Source organism: Gopherus evgoodei, chromosome 1 (assembly GCF_007399415.2).
Source record: "Gopherus evgoodei ecotype Sinaloan lineage chromosome 1, rGopEvg1_v1.p, whole genome shotgun sequence".
Lineage (NCBI taxonomy): Eukaryota > Metazoa > Chordata > Testudines > Testudinidae > Gopherus > Gopherus evgoodei.
Window position 1 is genome coordinate 27,158,589 of NC_044322.1, and position 17,742 is coordinate 27,176,330.

A 17,742-nucleotide genomic window follows, 5' to 3' on the forward strand; every position below is an offset into this window, starting at 1 on the left:
AGCTAGGTGTTATTATTAGTGTACTAGGGTTACGTGATATTGTTTCTTGCATTTGAATATTTCTCAGCCATGAGCCAGCGTCTTTTGTGCTGGAATTCAACCTGTCATGTATGTCTTCTGTGCCTCTGTTGTCATTGTCTTTTTAGTTCATTTTCAGGCTTCTCACTCTTTTGAGCATTACGCCATTGAAATATATCAATCTGCTGGCCCGTTTAGGTTGGTTGAAGTGTTATGCTCCCATATTATACAACATTGTGCGGGGTATACAACATGTAAGACTGTGGAGCATGACTTTTCACTGTGATCATCGCTGCAGGAGACTAAAATATGAAGAAGCAGAGTGGGAAGGGGAACGGACAGACTAGGAAAATGGGGAAATTGAAACCACAGAAATGTGGAGTATAGGAGCAGAGGTTGAGGTACAGAGAAGTGATGAGTGAAAGGAAAAAGACAGAAGATAAGAGAAAAAATATGTTAATCTGATACTGAAGGTTTTGCCAGAGTGCTGAAACATTCAAGCCAGGTAATAATAATTATACTTTGCACTCATGCAGAGATGTTTATTTTTCAGAGGACTTTACAAACCTTAAATAACTTCTTTGGTGCCCCTAAGAGATAGGTGGTTATTATGATGAAGAAGATAGTTAGTAATTTAAGGTTGGTGGTCTTATCATAGCAAAAACAAAAACAAAATTAAAGGAAAAAATATGAACAGTGATTTTTTTTTAGTATAACAAGAAGAAAAGTTCATGGCACACAATATTTTTCCCATTTAATAGATATTAAATAACTGCTATTAATAGTTTCAAAGCATATAAAGACAGCACTAAATAGAAAATGGTGGCAGTCTAAATTTGATGGACTATTTATATGTTTCTGAATTACATGATGTTATAGATCTCTTGACATATCTAAACATATCTTGATCCAAAGAAAGGGTTACAAGGAGTATGACTTTTTTAGTTTAAAAAAATGAAAATCATAGCCAGACATACAGTCTTAGTAATCAAGTACCCACTTGGGCCAACTCTCTCATGCATTTACCTACCCATGATGTGTAGTCCCTCTGAAGTCAGTATGTTTGAATGGGAAGCAAGTAGAGCTGGTCAGGAATCTTTCCACAAAAATGCTGAATTGCCAGAACCAAAGCTTACAGCAAGACAATTAGGGTACTGAGCTGGGATGTGGGAGACACAAGTTTATGTCCCTGCTGTGATGCAGGCAGAACAGAGACTTGAACCTGAGTTTCCCATATACTCCACAAATACCCTAACCATTGGGCGGTTGTCTATTCGAAAGTGGATATCTGTCTCTCTTTTTCTCGCTCCTCCCTCCCTCCCTCCACCCAATTTTTGGTAAGGTCTGTTTTTCCTTCCAATGCAGAATGAAAACATATGTTGAAAGCTCGGGAGGGGGGGGGATTGTTTGTTTTGTTTTGGTGTTTTTTGTGTGTGAAACAGAAATCTTGTTTTCTATCTAGTCCTAGTAGAAGCAACTCTACACATGTGATCAAAGTGTTTCCAGCATTTGAGTGTTCTTAATTAGCTACCAGTTTTTGTATGCCAAGTAGAAAAATGCGGTTCACCAGCTTTCAGAAACTGATAGAAACTGGTGAGAGAAAAACTTTTGTAGGTCATCTGCTAAACCTTAATGTCTGTGTGAATGGTTAAAGGAAGGCAAATGTTTGAAGATTTATCACAGTAATTAAACCTGAACAAAGACAAATACATGTTTGGTGGAATTCTGTTCAGGCAATAGATACAGAACCCCCAGAGCAGAAAGGAAGCAATTTCATTGCTAGTTGATAAATAGACAATATCTGTTGGTTCTATGTGGGTGCATCGCGATGCAACAAATAAATTGCCTTCATTAAAGATTTGCATGGAGGATTAATGAGGTTTGGTAATAAGACATAGTAGCACAAAGAAATGCACCAAATATTATTAATTGGATTATAGTGGGAGGACAGGGGAAAGGCCTACTGTCGTCATTCATCTTAGCTGATAAGCGTCCTTCCACTCCATGGATGTGAAGTGTGCACAGTAGCTAAAGTCTGTAGCTTATTGCATTCTTGGTCTGTGATTGGTGCATGGCATGTTTGAATAGATAATTTGATGCTAGAGTTTAAAACAAGGCTTTGGGTAAAATAAGGATTTGAACAGGGCCACCCAGAAAAGTCAAGGGGTCTGGGGAAAAGCAATTTCAGGGGCCCCTTCCATTAAAAAAAGTTGCAATACTATAGAATACTATATTCTCGTGGGGGCCCCTTGGAGCCCGGGGCAAATTGCCTGACTTGCCCCCCGGGCCGCCCTGGGAAAAATAAAGAATTAAAAACCTTTCGCATCTCAGCACAAACCCAGTTTAGAGAAAACTTCTTTTCAAGTCACCTTTACAAGGTATCACTGGTTCTCAGCATCAGCTAGTGTTAAAAGGCACTAAAGCTCATTAAAAGGGTTGGATAAATATTTTCTATCAAAACTTTTTTTGGATTGAAAAGTAGGGGTTTTTAAAAAGCAGAGAAAATCATGGACAATGTCTGCTTTCCTTCAAAATTTGTTGTGGTTTTTTTAATTGAAAAGCTGAAATTAGTCTGCCAAAACCTGAATATGGTTTGGGGTTTCAGAAGTATGTGGCCAAATATTTGCTGCTTGCTATGTTTGATTGTTCAAAGAAACAATAAAAACATTCTGCTTATAAAAAATCCAAAACTTTTGAACCTCCTCAGCTTGTGACCAAACGTCAGAGATTTTCCCAGGTTTCTGATATACTGCTGGCTTCCTTGACTCATATCTGTCTCCATAACTTTGGGTTCATTTAGGTTAGAACATAAGAACATAAGCATGGCCACATTGGGTCAGACAAAAGGTCCATCCAGCTCAGTATCCTGTCTACCAACAGTGGGCAATGCCAGGTGCCCCAGAGGGAGTGAACCTAACAGGTAATGATCAAGTGATCTCTCTCCTGCCATCCATCTCCACCCTCTGACGAACAGAGGCTAGGGACACCGTTCCTTACCCATCCTGGCTAATAGCCATGAATGGACTTAACGTCCATGAATTTATCTGTTTCCTAGAGACTGGCTCCATGGGGTCCCTCACAAACTGGAGATGGTTCCTGTGGGTTTGTCTTTAGTATAGCTTATGTACATGCTCCATGAACTGAGCGTTTCAGCTTGTTCCAAAATCTGAGATAAGCCTACGTTGTGAAAACTGAAATGCTCAAAATAGCCCATGCATGTAAATGGACAGAGAGTGCTAAAATTAAATTAACAGAGGGGGTCTCAAACCAGGGGTTGGGATCCCTCAGGGGGTCACATGGTTATTACTGGGGGTCATGAGCTGTCAGCCTCTCCCTCAAACTCTGCTTTGCCTCCAGCATTTATAATAGTGTTAAATTTTTTTAAAGATTTTTTTTTAATTTATAAGAGGGGTTCGCACTCAGAGGTTTGCTATGTGAAAGAGGTCACCAGTACAAAAGTTTGAGAACAATTGAATTAACCCCTCTGGAGCCTCAGGGAATGCAGGGAAGGGGATCTCCCTTGGTAGAATTGGGAAGGAGGTAGGTGGTGTAGGATATTGCTCTTCTCATGTGATCCCTCCCCCATGGCTCTATCACTGTTAATTGAAGTGGCTAATTTTAAATGAAGCTATCCTGCCCTGACATGAGTCTCCCTATGGCACTGAAATTAAATGTAGACTATAATTTGGCATTTGAGAAGTGAAAGGGATGGTAGCCCTAAGGGAAAAGATAACAGCTTGGCTCTTTGCGTTAAATAGCTGTCTGCAAGCCTCAAACTACTGAATGAGCTTTAGGGTAGGGAAGGCTGTGCCTCCCCAGACAGCGTGGCCCTGCCCCCCGCAACCCCCACCCACATCCTGCCCCCCTCAGAATCCCTGACCCATCCTGCTCCTTGTCCCCTGACCACTCCCTCAAGATCCCCCCAACCACCACCCCAGGGCCCCACCCCCAACGAACTCCCCCTGTTCCCTAATTGCCTCGACCCCTATCTACTCACCCTCCATCGATCCTGACATACCCCCGGAAGGGCCATGATTCAACCCCCCATTCACCACTTTAACTTTGTCCAGGGCCACTCCTGGACGCGGCGTGCTGAGGCGCCGGGGGATGGGGGAAGGCGGAGGCAGAGGTGGGAGCGGGGCCGGGGGGAGCTTCCAACATTCTTATGGGGGCCTGGGGCAAATTGCCCCACTTGTCCCCCGGGCGGCCCTGGATTTGAATGCTTACGTGCTTTTATGCTTGTTTGTTTTGCTTAGATACTGTTCATTGTTGAATGTTAAGGAAGTGTTAACATCTGAAGTGCCTCATTACATTGTCTGCAGCTATAAATTGTAAATGCCACTTTCCATGCAGAATGTCTAAAAACAAACAACTGTTGCACAATTGATAAACCTCCCAGATTGTTTCTGATTTTGGCCATTATCAGGGATCAGTCCCCTTTGTTCATCGGGTACTGTCATCTTGTGAAATTGTGGTAATCAGTGAAAATCCATGTGTTTTGAAGAAGAATATATTCACCCATTTGGATGTTTGAGGAGTTATGTCCGCATATGCCAGTGTATCAAGATATGATGACACAACTAAGGGGATATTGGATTCTTTGTGTCATTGGTATAAAAGCCCAATCACAGTAAAATAATAGTTCTTTGGAAAATATATTTAGGGTTGCATGTGAATGTTTTACCTTTACAGAATGGAAAAGTGGTAATTTAAACATCATATTTACTACATGCTTAGGATCCACATGCAAGTGGCTTTCAGTACTTATTACACATATATGTGACATTTACCGCATCATATACTTGATGTAGTTAAAGGATTAAAGCAAAAGATATCCCAAATTTGAATGACTTCTATGGTAAAAATAGAATTTCCCATGAGAAAAGCCATCAGGCAAACCTGAGAATATTCAGGTGTTTCCAATCGTAGGAGTGGGTAGCTGAATCGATTTCATCTATTTCTGACCCACCTTGACAGCATTATGTTTTTTACATTGTCACAGAACCAAAATTGCTTCCTCAGAAAGATGATAGTCTAAACATGATGTTACAGCACCAAATATGCTGATTTGTTACATCTCAGGCATTATCCATTATGGGAAAGATGTCAAATAGTGACGGATCAGGAATTACTGTTGTGAAGCAGAGAGAAAATGGATCTACTAAAATCACTTAAAGATATGATTGTAAACAAAATTTCACCTCAGAAATTTCTTAGCGGAAGATAGATCTGCTCTTTTCACTACTTCATCGCTAAATGACCCAGATTTTCACTCACATGGTGCATTAAATAACGTGATAAAACATGGAAGTAAATGGGACATTTTGAAAGCTTTTCCAAATGACCTTCTGAAAACAGATACAGAGCTCCTAGGAGAGATTTCTGTAAACAAAGCTGGCTATTCATAAAAAGAAATGCCAGCTCTACTGTCACCATGGTGACTTCATCGCATTAACACCAAAACTTTGTAAATAACAGGATTTACTGGCAGACAACTGCTTCAGCCTTTTATCCTCGGAGAATGCCAGTTTAGAGCTGCCTTTTATAATTCATAATTTTTCTGACTTTTTTATTTTGTGTACTCCTGTGTTAATGAATTGTATCTACATACACATTTGTTTTGTGTTGGCTGTAGACTGTAATTTCAAGGCAGTGCTCTCTATCATCTTTGCGTGTTTGATATAGGTGTCATTGTATAGCTCTCCTCTGTTTTCAGCTAAACTTCTTGCGCTTCTCTTCTGAAAACGTAAATTAAGTGAAGTATGTGAATACCATTTACTCAGTCTTAGTATTGTGTTTTGTCAAACAAATATGGCTTGAGATGCAGAAGCTGCATCCAGTCATGAATTTAGGGGATGGTGTATTTAGATCCAGAATTGAAGTTTGGCTTATTTAGCTTTTAGCCAGCAGTGAGGTTTAGATTCTGAACCTGTTCAAAGCTGGTAAATACTTAGATCCCAAGTTTGGGCTCATGCCCATATGTGTTTGAAATTCAGTCTTATACTGAAAGATAAACAGTAAAAATGATGTTCACATTGTTTTCTCTTTCTTTCTTTCTTTCTTTCAACAGCAGACTACAAGCTTGTCCTAATATAGAGAAGGATTCCCTGTAATAACTCTAGTGCTCAGATATATAATGAAAGTTAGGAATAAAAGCTGGTGCAAATTACTTTTGGTCTGGTTTATTGTAAGAAAATATAGGCCTGGAATTTAAAGCCAGCAAAAGTGGAAGCTGCAGAATAAGGCAGGTTTCAGGCATTTTTACCAGCATGTCATCTAACTCTGTTCTAATTTAGGTTAGACCTCCTGTTAAAAATGCCTGAGGCTTGTTTACCTTACAGCTTTTGATGTTGTTCCAACTAGTGGAGCTGCAGAGCAGTGTTGGATGATGGGGTATTAAAAAAAAAAAAAGCCTGAGGTGATTTTGCCTACCCCACAGCTTTCACCATTCTACCACAGGAGCAGTCACACTGGTGGTGAAGTACAGGTCCCAGTTTTCCTAATGTAGACACAGGCTTTGTGAAGAGCAGCATACAGTAGCTTCGAAAACCAACATTTTTCTGAGGTATGTCCTCATGTACCATTGCCTGTGGCATACAAAAGATATTAACTGAGAGAGAGTGGCAGATGGCAGTGTTAATAAAGAAAGGCCAAAGGGATGTCATAGGTCACACAATCCAACCCCTTCATCTAAGGGGAGGCATTCGGGCCTAATGGATCACCCAGTGGTTTAGGATTGTGCTTCTGTTCTTTGACCTGCTAATTGTTACATGTTTCTATGCCTCAATTTATCCATGTGTACAAGGGGGATGGTACCTCCTTTATAAAGGAACTACATAATAGGAAGGTAATATTATTAGTGTAGGTTATCCCTTATGCTGTTCCACTGATTGTGTTATCCATCTTTTCTTGACAATTTCCGTTGGATGGTGTTTCAGTCTCTCTTGGCAAGCGTTTCCATTGTTAAATTGCTTATTAAGATATCTAATGTAAACTTGCCCTTTCTTAGTGAAAGGTCTTTATTACTTATAATGTATTCTTGGGCAGGCTCAGAAAAAAATCTTCTCAGTCCTTGCATTGTTTCCTTTCCAGTAATTTTATAGAGCTATTGGATATCCTTTTCTTTTCTCTCAAAACAGTGTAACTAAAGTTCCTTTAAACTTTTCTCATACTTGCCAAGCCTCCTATTATCTTAGCTGATTTTTGCATTCTTTCTAATTTCTTTCTTTCCTTTTTATAGTGGGATTCTCTAGGTGAAAATATTCTGGGTGAGGTATCCATACAGAAGAATTAGATCTAGGGATGAGGACTGTGGGGCTGGATAAAACATAAATCTTTTCCTGGTTATTATTTTAAGAGCATGTTAGTGGGCCTATGTTTTAAATAAAAAGTCACACCTACAAAGTAACCTATACGTTTTTTTAAATGTAATACTATAGCTAATGATTCTCCCCCACACTCTCTTTGTTGGCTACTGTCATCTTTTAACAGTTCATTGAAATCACTGCAGTGATAGGTTATACTAGTATGTTCAGGAAAACAGGTATGTTCTACCTGGACATACAAGAAACTGTCAACAGTAGTCACAAGATTAAAGAAGAATCCTAAATTTTAATTTCTGTGGGCTTGCAAACTGGCATCAAGCTAGGGCTCCAGGATTTGAAGGCCATTGCTTTATCTTCCAGCCATCCTACCATGACTGCAAGTTTAGAAATCTGAGAAATTTGTACAGTGGATCAATGTCAATGTGAAGACCCATTTCCCTATAATTGCAGTAGTCCTCCTAAAATCCATTTGTAAAATCGCTTCTGCAAGTCCATCCAGTTCTGTCAGCTTAAAACTGTTGGTTTGTATGACAGGGCCCACATGCTTTTGCCTCTGCTCAGGTCCACAGATAGCTCAGAGACCCTTTTTTGATGGTAAAACACCCAGTGTAGTTTATTTACAGTGTTGGTTTCCATCACACCTATACACTCTATAGTTCCACCCCTACAGTTCTAGGGAGCACTCAGCTTCTGAGGCAAGAGCAATCTTTGTCTTTCTACTTCATCCATTTCCCATATCCTTCCCGTGCTTTTTGTATCTGCCTAACGGCCTGATTAGCCTCTTAGTTCTCCTCAGCCCTTCAGTTGGGTACAGTTCTTCTTAACTAGGTCTGGTCTAGAGTAATTATTTAGAGATGACTGGCTTAGCTGCTGTTGCCCAGGACTCAGTCACAATTCCCCAGATCCTGAGTGTACTGCAGAGTTTTCCTGTACAGAAGCACATATGGATATGTTGAATGTTTTGCCAAAGCCTACAGTGGAAATTCACAGTTTTCCACAGCCTAGTCCATTTCATCTAATGTCACTAAGTTGTATGCACCAAACCATCAGAACATTTGAAACTATACTAAGAAGCTGTTTGCCTCATTTACCAGCCATAATAAAAAAGAGGAGCTTCGTAGAGTGCACAAAGAGCATTACAGTGGGAAATGTATCCATGATAGGTTAATATTTCAAGTCAATTTGGATAAGCACCTGAAAATTCAGATGCTTCTATAAACCTTAGGCAAACCCCTTGAGTATGTGAAATGGTGGTCCCAGAGTTTCTCTTATATTGGTGTAAATTGGGAGTAACTACACTGAGGTTAGTGGGAATACACCTGTGTGAGAAGAAAACGTGCAAACCTAACACTGTCTAGTTTGGTGCTTCTGTTTCCTAGCTGGAATGCAGAAGTGTCAGAAGTGCTCTAGCCTAACTGGTTTCAGATTTAAATGAAGATTCAAAAAAATTATTTTATTGTTTTCCCTTATCAGCTTATGCATCACTCTTTTTTTTGCGAACAGACATCATTTTACAAGTGACATACTCAAAAAGTCCTTACAGACACAATGCCAGGCATGTCCAATACGTCTAAATGTTCCATTTGCTTAGAGTCACTGAAATGGAATGTCTTCAATCTGTTCTCTGGCAAGCACTCTAATTAATAAATTAATAATTAAGTGGGTGTGCTGTCAGGGTGCTGATTAAGTAGATTCTGTTCTATGTGAACAGACAGTGAGCCATAGTGTTGGCTACTTTACAGTTGGTATGAATTTCCTTTAACCCATAACAGTTAACTGAGACTGATTGCTTTCCATTTGAATTAGTAACAGGTGTTTTCAATTAAAAACCGTGTATTTTCCTTGAAACTGAATGTTTCATCATCAGTTTATGGCTCTTTATGTTGTCGTGAATCACTGGAATCAGAAAAGGCATCATAGTGACATGGGGCAATGAAATTTTCAGAGAGAAATATTTGGGGTTTATTAGTATTTTCCTTGAGACATATTGCAAGAGGCAGAAATTTCTGAACATTCTGACAGCTCTCTCTGAATCCAGCGTCCCTCAGAGTCCGAAATAGCTCTTTAGAACCACAATTAGGGATGAATAAGAGCTTTAAATGAAAAAACAGTGTGTTCAGCCCATTTTCCCTCTCTGGATAACAGTCAGCTCTTGCTGTTAACTTGTATGTTTAGTCTTGCATTTAGGTGGTAGAATTCTGGGCTGGAGAATTAAAGGCTCAGGATCCGCACCCCGCTGATGATTCATGATGGTGGGCGTGTTACAATTGCATGCAACAACATTTGTTTTTACTTTTCCTTAAAAAAAAACTAGGAAATTACATAAAAAAACCATGAATAAAGGAGTGTTACGGTTGCAAAGTCCAACAGTCAAAAGTTAGAAAATCCAGATCTGTGGCTACCTGTGCAAATTTAATTCTGACCGTTTGTGCATATGTATGCTGATACCATCTTTAATTACATGATCACTTGCTATTTTTAACCCAGAACCTCTGCTGCTTTAGTGCACATTACACATACAAGGACACAAAATTAAGATTATGCAGGCAGCACTCTGGTCACTGCAACTCTAATTATTCGAAAGCAGACCTCATTAAGAAGAACTGTGCGTAATTGATGGGTTGAGGAGAACTAAGAGGCTAATTGGGCCATTAGACAGATGATACTGTGATGCACTGTTTCTCTTCTTCAGGAGAGATAACCACTGTGCATCTTGGGAGAGGTAGTCTGTCCAGGGATCCCAACCTTTCATGTGCATAACTTTGATGTTGCAACCTAAATTACTTTAACATTTTTAATATACTATGTATATATCAAGAAAATAAAGTATACCACTTTTGGCATACTCTGGGTCCATTTCATATCTTGTTGGTATCATAAGTTTTGGTATATTGTCAAATGTTTGACATCATAGGCATCCACTGGCAAGTGGAGTTTCACCAAAAAAAAAAAAAAAAAGCGGATCTGCAATGTGTGCCTTCAGGTCTGTGTTTGCAAAGTAATACTATCCACACCGACGACTCGTCCCCTCCCAGTCCCTTGTCTATCGTGTGATGAGAGGCTCCAACAATTCACATTTTGTCCTTCATCTCAATATCACAATTTCCATCTTACTCTATGGCTACATTCCCCTTCTTCAGGCTTTATTCCAAAATGTCCTACACCTGTATTTGGTTGATTGGCCATCCTGTTTTTCCATTTCCAGGGAAACCACCCTTTTCTCCAGCACAGGGAGCCATCCTACCTAATAGCTGGGATTTCTCCACATAGTTGGATTCAGTAGTGTATACCTGTCAATGGTATACATTTAGCTGGTATAGTAATACATATCACACTTCTGGTGTGGCAGAACGGTGTATGGGATTCATAGCCATCCTAGTGTTGTAGTAACCAAGCAGACTACTAACAAACTTCAACAGGACTTTATTTTTAAAGTGCATGCACCTGTTTATTGAACTGGCTGCTGCGACATACTTAGTTTTACTCTTGTAATTGTTTGTCTGCAGTAATAGTGAACTTTTCTGCAAAGGAGTCACAGTCTGGACTGTGCCTCCTGTATCCATGCTCATTATTTTGGCTTCAGCTGTAGCTGATTCAATCTGAGTAGCAATGGTTATTGCTTTTTCTAGTGTAAGTTGTGGTTCTAGAAGTAAATGTTCTCTTACACGAAGCATGTTTGTTTTCTCAGTGAGCTCGTCTCTAATCATCTCATCTGCCATATTCCCAAAGTCACAAGTTACAGTCAGACTCCTCAGGGAAGCAATAAACTGCATTATAGTCTCCCCTCGTTTCTGCTCATGCTGGCAAAATCTGTAGCGATTAGCTACTACATTCATTTCTGGCACAAAAAAGTTCTTTAATGCAGTGAGTGCAGTCTCATATTTATTGTCTGCAAGGGGAAAAGTGTAAAATATATGCTGCCCTTCCGCTCCAATGCAGTGGATTAGCAGAACATACTTTCCTACTTCAGAAATCTCTGTAGCACTGATTTCAAGCAGATAAGTCTCAAACATATGGATCCAGGCAGTAAAAGCAATTGGAGGCTCACCTGAGCTTTGTAGAAAAGGTGCAGGTGAGTTCAGGGCATAAGATCCATCCTTGTCATCAAAATTGTGTAATAACCAAGCAAGGTACTAGCAGACTTCAACAGGACTTTATTTTTAAAGTGGAAACCTCTTTACCAAGCTGCTGCTGCCCCCTCGGTAGCTCTCAATCAGCCTCCTCCACTCCTTCCTGTTTCCTGTCCTTTCAGACTCCCAACTAGGGTGACCAGATGTTAAGGGGAAAATATCGGGACCACCGATTTTTTTTTTTTTGACACTCACCCGTCCGGGAGTTTGGTGGCAAATTCGGCAGAGAGCCCTTCAGTCACGGACGATCTTCGGCGGTATTTCGGTGGGGGGTAATAAACCTTGCTGCCAAAGACAGAAGCACCCGCCACCGAAATACTGCTGAAGACTGTCCGTGACTGACGGACTCTCCGCCGAATTTATCACCAAAGACCAGGAAACAAAATATCGGGACAAATAGCATCCCAACCGTACTCTGTTCAGAACTCAGGACAAACTCCTAAAAATCGGGACAGTCCCAATTTTATCAGGACATCTGGTCACCTTACTCCTAACAGCTAGTGCTCCCAGTTCTAATAATTACAAGCAACATCTAAACACCACACCTTGTTTCTTCCTTATCGTTAGAAGAAAAGGCTCAAGGAAAATGTAGACCTTTTGAAATTTTAGAGTGGTTCTTCTAACCCTTTTGACTCACCCATTGTCCAATCTCCTCCTTAATACATCCATGGGCAACAAGACATTTTTAGCACAGTGAAAAAGACCTATGATAGGACTAGATTGATACATGTTGATTACTGACTTCGTACTTCTGCTATGGCTGAAAACAGTAGCTCAGGCAATTTGCGTCTGAAAGCCTGGAACTCACTGTACTGGTGAAGCAGTTTATATCTTGGAGCAGAGGCAGTGACTTTATATTACTGAGCTAGCCTTGACATTTCTGTATTTAGAGTCAATCCTGACGAGATTGTCATTAGGAAGGCGGCAGCAAGAAGATGCCACAGAAGTGATGTTGGTTGTGTCAAGTTCAGCAGGGAAGAATAATCAAAGAAGTGGGAAGAGAGGATGATATAATGGAAGAGAGGAAAGAAATATCATGGATAAAAATGGAGAAGGATTTATGTCTTCTAAATCAGAACTGGCAGAATACAAAAACAAATGTGAAAGAGACTTAATGAGAAAGAATCCCATTTACTTCAGTGAGAGTTTTACTTATGCAGGACCCCTTTTATTTAATCTGTGTGTGTGTGTGTGTGTGTGTGTGTGTGTGTGTGTGTGTGTGTGTGTGTGTGTGTGTGTGTGTGTGTGTGTGTGTGAGTGTATGTTTGTGTTTGTGTGTCATGGCTGTGTAAAAGCTCCCCCATCTGGTCACTCACCTGGCTGCTGTATTTTGGCTTCACACACAGGGACTGTGTGATTTTAAGCTTCCCTTGATTTGAGTAGGCTGCAGCACTGTCTCTTTCCTTGGCCTGCCTATCACACTTCCTGGCACAAGCACTCTGTCTGTTTGTTACTTCTTTGCATAAATGGAACCCTACAGCCCAACTCCCAAAAACCTCTGGACAGGTGCTGACCCCCACTCTCTTGTAGCTTAACCCTCTCCCAGAGCTCCAACCTTGTGACTGGTCTGGATTTACAGTTCCCCTGTTCAGGAACAGGTGATACTGGAAGCAAATATACTTGGACCTTCTCTCTCTCTCTCTCTCTCTCTCTCTCTCTCTCTCTCTCTCCTCTACAGGGAGTTTGGGCCTGCTGTTTAAAATCAACCCTTTGCTATGATAGCATGCCCTTCTGTTCCTCTCTCCTGCCAAAGCCTTCTTTGTCTCTGTGAGTCCCACTGAGTTCCTCCTTGCCATGTGACTCCCTGATAAAAATGATCAGATTGCCCCACCCAATGATGACATGTTGCTCCCCCCTCACACCCCGGAGTTGAGACTTGGAAAACAGATTTGCCCAGCACAGTAGCTTTCTCTTTGGCCAAGTGTGCTCTGTTTGAATGGATGCATCCGATCAAGTGGGTATTCACCCACGAAAGCTCATGCTCCAATTCATCTGTTAGTCTATAAGGTGCCACAGAACTCTTTGCTGCTTTTAAATTTTAATTACACTCTTTTGTTAGCATAGTTAGCACTTTGCTAGCACTGGGTTTTAGCTCAATATGGTGGCAAAAGACAAGAATGCAAACAGGCTTCACATTCAAAAAGTTTGTAGTCCGGCACAAATAAACATAAAGAATCCCCAGTATCCACTAGAATTTGTAAATTGTACATAGACAGATTCTCTGAATCACGACGGTATAGATGTATAAACATTCTAGGGTTGCCAATTTTTTGGTTGGATGTATTCCTGGAGATTTCATCACATGACATAATCTTTAATTAAAGATTGATCTTTGATTCCTGGTGACTCCAGGACAATCCTGGATGGCTGGCAACCTTAAAAAATTTTTCCCTGTAACACTTAATGTATTTTTCCACTACAGCTGATTGTTTGGTGTCTGAAAGAAAATCACATATTTTCTTGGGATGGATAAAAAGATAAGATTAAGAACCCTACCCTTAAAATTTGATTAACACTTTTTCTTTATTATTTTCAGGAACCGCTGAACTGCCAGGTTTTGCCAAGAACCAAATTATATAGGGCCAGATTAAGGCAGGATTCTTGTGTCCTTAGGATTTGAGCCTCATGGTTGGAATGGTTCCCAGATTCCTCAGTAAAACAGAGCAGGAGAACAAGTGAAGTGCAGGTCACACCTTAGGGTAGCTGGGGTGGGCTGGACCAACTTTTGGATCCTAATCTTGCAAGATAGTGGTGTACCATAATGTACATTAGGAGTCAAGGGTTCATTACATTGGGGTCTTGAAAAGGTTACTCAAGTGTGGGAGGAATGGAAAGCTCAATCCAGAGAGACAAGAAAGAAATGGGAGAAAGGTTTTAGGGGAAGGGGGAATTTCTCCAGGGATAGCCTGAAGTTTTAGAGGATTTGATCCCCTTTTCATGATACATTCACCCCTGACAATAATAAATACTATGCAGAGAGACTATTTTTATTATTATGCTTATCTATTAATGTATTTTTTATAATATGAGCCAGGCTTCTAGATAATTTGATGTAGAGCTAGTTGGAAAATGGGTACAGAAAATGTTGTTTTTTCCATTAAAATTAAAACAAGAACAAAAATTACCAAAGAAACATTTGATTTGGAAATGCTACTGCAATATCTCATAGGTGTATAGTTTGTGTTCCTCATGTTTCCATTCTCTATAGGCTGGAATCTGTGGACAAACTACCTCTCCCAAGATGCATAATGCTCACTGCTCTTGGAGAAAGGAAGCAGTACATCACAGAGAGTCCCTGGCCATAGTGTTCCATGGGAGATGTGCTCCAGTCAGTGAGCCCGAACGACGAAGGAGAATAGGAGAATGAGGTGACCAAATTACATCTCCCATGAAGCACTGTAGCAGCATGTTCAAATTGAAATATTTTGGTTTTCAGTGAAAATATTTCTAATTTTGTTTGCTTTTTTAAATTCAACATTGAAAGTTTTCATGGAAAGCAAACATTTTTCACACACAAAAATTAGGTTAGTCAAAAACAGTTTCCATGGAAAATTTTCAGCCAGCACAGTGAGCTCTTTTTCTGTAGTTTACTAAAAATTTGAATCAATGAATGAATATTCTTGTATTAATTCTAACTTGACTGATAGGATGCAGACTGGGACCAATGTGATATTTTTTCTGAATTGTTGTGGACCCTGTTGAGGAATTTAATGACTTTTATCTCTGTGAATTGAAGACATCTCAAACTATTGGCCATCTTTGATGTCATTTCCCAAACTAGGATTTAGCAAAAATCTTAGCGAAAAAGGTCTTAAGAGTTCCAGGTTTGAAAAAGCTTCAGTTCCAGACTTTGTGGAATTATCCAAAACAAACATTCTGGAGTTTGTTCATTCCTAACACTCACAGTATTTTTCCATAACCAATGCTTTATTTTTGTGTTTTTTCAGAGATCATTTACAGCTGGGTATTTAATGAATTCCCATCTTTCGTGGCAGAAGATAGCCGACGCTTTATCTCTCAGGAGACAGGAAATCTCTATATATCCAAGGTGCAAACATCTGATGTTGGCAGCTATATCTGCCTAGTAAAAAACACAGTGACAAATGCCAGAGTTCTGAGTCCTCCAACGCCACTTACCCTGCGAAATGATGGTAAGTAAGATATTCCCACTCCATCACAGCAAAAAATGTGAAAATGAAAATATCTTGGGCTACATGGAAACACAGAATAAAACTTAGATGATTAGTGTTCAATATATAGGCATGCATTTACTTCAGTAAACAAAAAATGGGGTAGCCCTTATATTAAAGCCCAGGTGCCTAAATTTGGGCACCATTATCCGTATTTGGGCAGCTAAGTAAGTACCTAATTTTCAGAGGTGCTGAGCATCCAACATCTCCCAATGGGGAGTCACTTATTTAGGTGTCTTTCTTGAAAACAATGGTCTATCAGTAAAATTTTAAAAAGTAGTTGAATGGCTGAGGAGTCAAAGTTTCATTGAAAGTCAATAGGACTTAGGATATTTTAGGACCACTTTTTAAAAGGTATTTAGGAACTTAAAGATTAAGACAAATGCTAAGTGGGATTTTCAAAAGCACCTAGTCATCTAACTCCCATTTATTTTAATGGGAGTTAGACATTTAGGCTATGTCTACACTACAGACTTTACAGCAGCACAGCTGTATCACTGCAGCTGTGTCATTGCAAGGTCTCCTGTGTAGCCGCTCTATGCTGGTGGGAGAGAGCGGTGGTAGCTTGTCCTACCGACATAGTGCTGTCCACACCAGCATTTTTGGTGGTGAAACTTCTTGGTCGATGTGTGTTTTTTTCACACCCTGACTGACAAAAGTTTTGCCGACAAAAGTGCTAGTGTAGACAAAGCCCTAGTCACTTTTGAAATTCCCAGAAGTCACCTATCTGCATCGTTAGGCATCATTCTGGTCCTAAATGCCTACGGCATTTTAGAAAATGAGACTTGATTTCTGAAGTCACTTAGGCACTTTTGAAAATTTTACCCCTATATCTGTAAATTTGGAGAAGTCAGGTTCCAGTATTATGCCTTGTATGGGAATATCACTCTCAATAAAATATAAGGTAAAGGAATTGTGGAAGTAAGTCACATTCTTTTGTAAATGATGGCTCTTTTGTGTTCTTGAAAGAGTTGTATATATTTTAGAGGTTGACCTAAAGTCTATAGTATGTTTTTAGCTGTTTTGGAGTTAAATATTCAACATTTATTACAGCAACATTATGTTTTATTTTATTGTTTTAAAATAATCAAAATGCAATCTGATCTAGTGTTTTTTATTTTAAACGAAGCAGAAATTACATATATATAATGGTCAGCATTGTCTTCTTTCTAAGGAATCCTACATTTCAATTTGCTTTCTAATTCTTCAGGAATGCATTTGAACAGTTAGCCACACTTTGATTCATGCCCACATGTATACACACAAATAAGCATTTTGAAGCAAGTCATAAAATACAATGCATAGTGGGAGCTCACTATGTCTTACACTAAAAAACATCTCAGTACTGTGCGACCATTACAAAGAGTGGGCTTTAAGAAAGATGACTTGATTTAATATAGTAACTAAAAAAAATACATTTTTAGAATGGAATACAGTTGATCTTTTCTTTATAACTCAGTTTAAACTTTTCATGTTTTACATAACAAAAAGTTACATACTTTGTTGCATGGCCTGTTATTTTAATTTGGTTTTAAGTGTTACCAATAATTATTTAGGTGAACTTCAAATTGTTAACCCAGAAAATCTGGTCTTTTAAGTATTAAACCTTTGTAAATGAAAAAAAAATGCTTACTTTATAGTCTTATAAACCTATAAATACTAACCTTGCACTTGTCATGAAGACAGGATTGTATTGCACCATTTTTAAAAAAAATTCACAATGCAATCTCTCTTTCGTTCTCTCTCACTCAAACACACCTCTACTCCAACCTATCTGTGTTTCATTTGTATGCAAGATATACAGAAATTAAACATGTGAATCATCAACAGTTTTACAGTATTGGGTGCATGGTTAGGGGATATTCAGTGCAACCTAAAAAGTGGAGTAGGGTAACCAGCAAAAAGGGAATAATTATCATTGTGAAGCAAAAACCCAAAATTCATGAAGGAAAAATGCATGAATATTCTTAAATGTCAAGTATGCAATATATACCAGCCTCAAGCAACTTTGAATTTCATGGCTCGCTGTCACAGAGCTTTTATTATTTGAGCTTCTGAACCTTGCAGCAGTATTGAGGG

The 17,742-nt window shown here is 39.5% G+C and overlaps 1 protein-coding gene across 5 annotated transcripts in view; it reads left to right on the plus strand.

Moving 5' to 3' along the window:
• CNTN5 (contactin 5) overlaps positions 1 to 17,742 on the plus strand; it is a 1,021,024-nt gene that overhangs the window by 741,214 nt on the left and 262,068 nt on the right. For all 5 annotated transcript variants that reach the window (XM_030560071.1, XM_030560062.1, XM_030560093.1 and 2 more), the window contains one exon: positions 15,421 to 15,624. In XM_030560071.1, the coding sequence (XP_030415931.1) occupies positions 15,421 to 15,624 (204 nt within the window). The remainder of the gene's footprint in view (positions 1 to 15,420; positions 15,625 to 17,742) is intronic.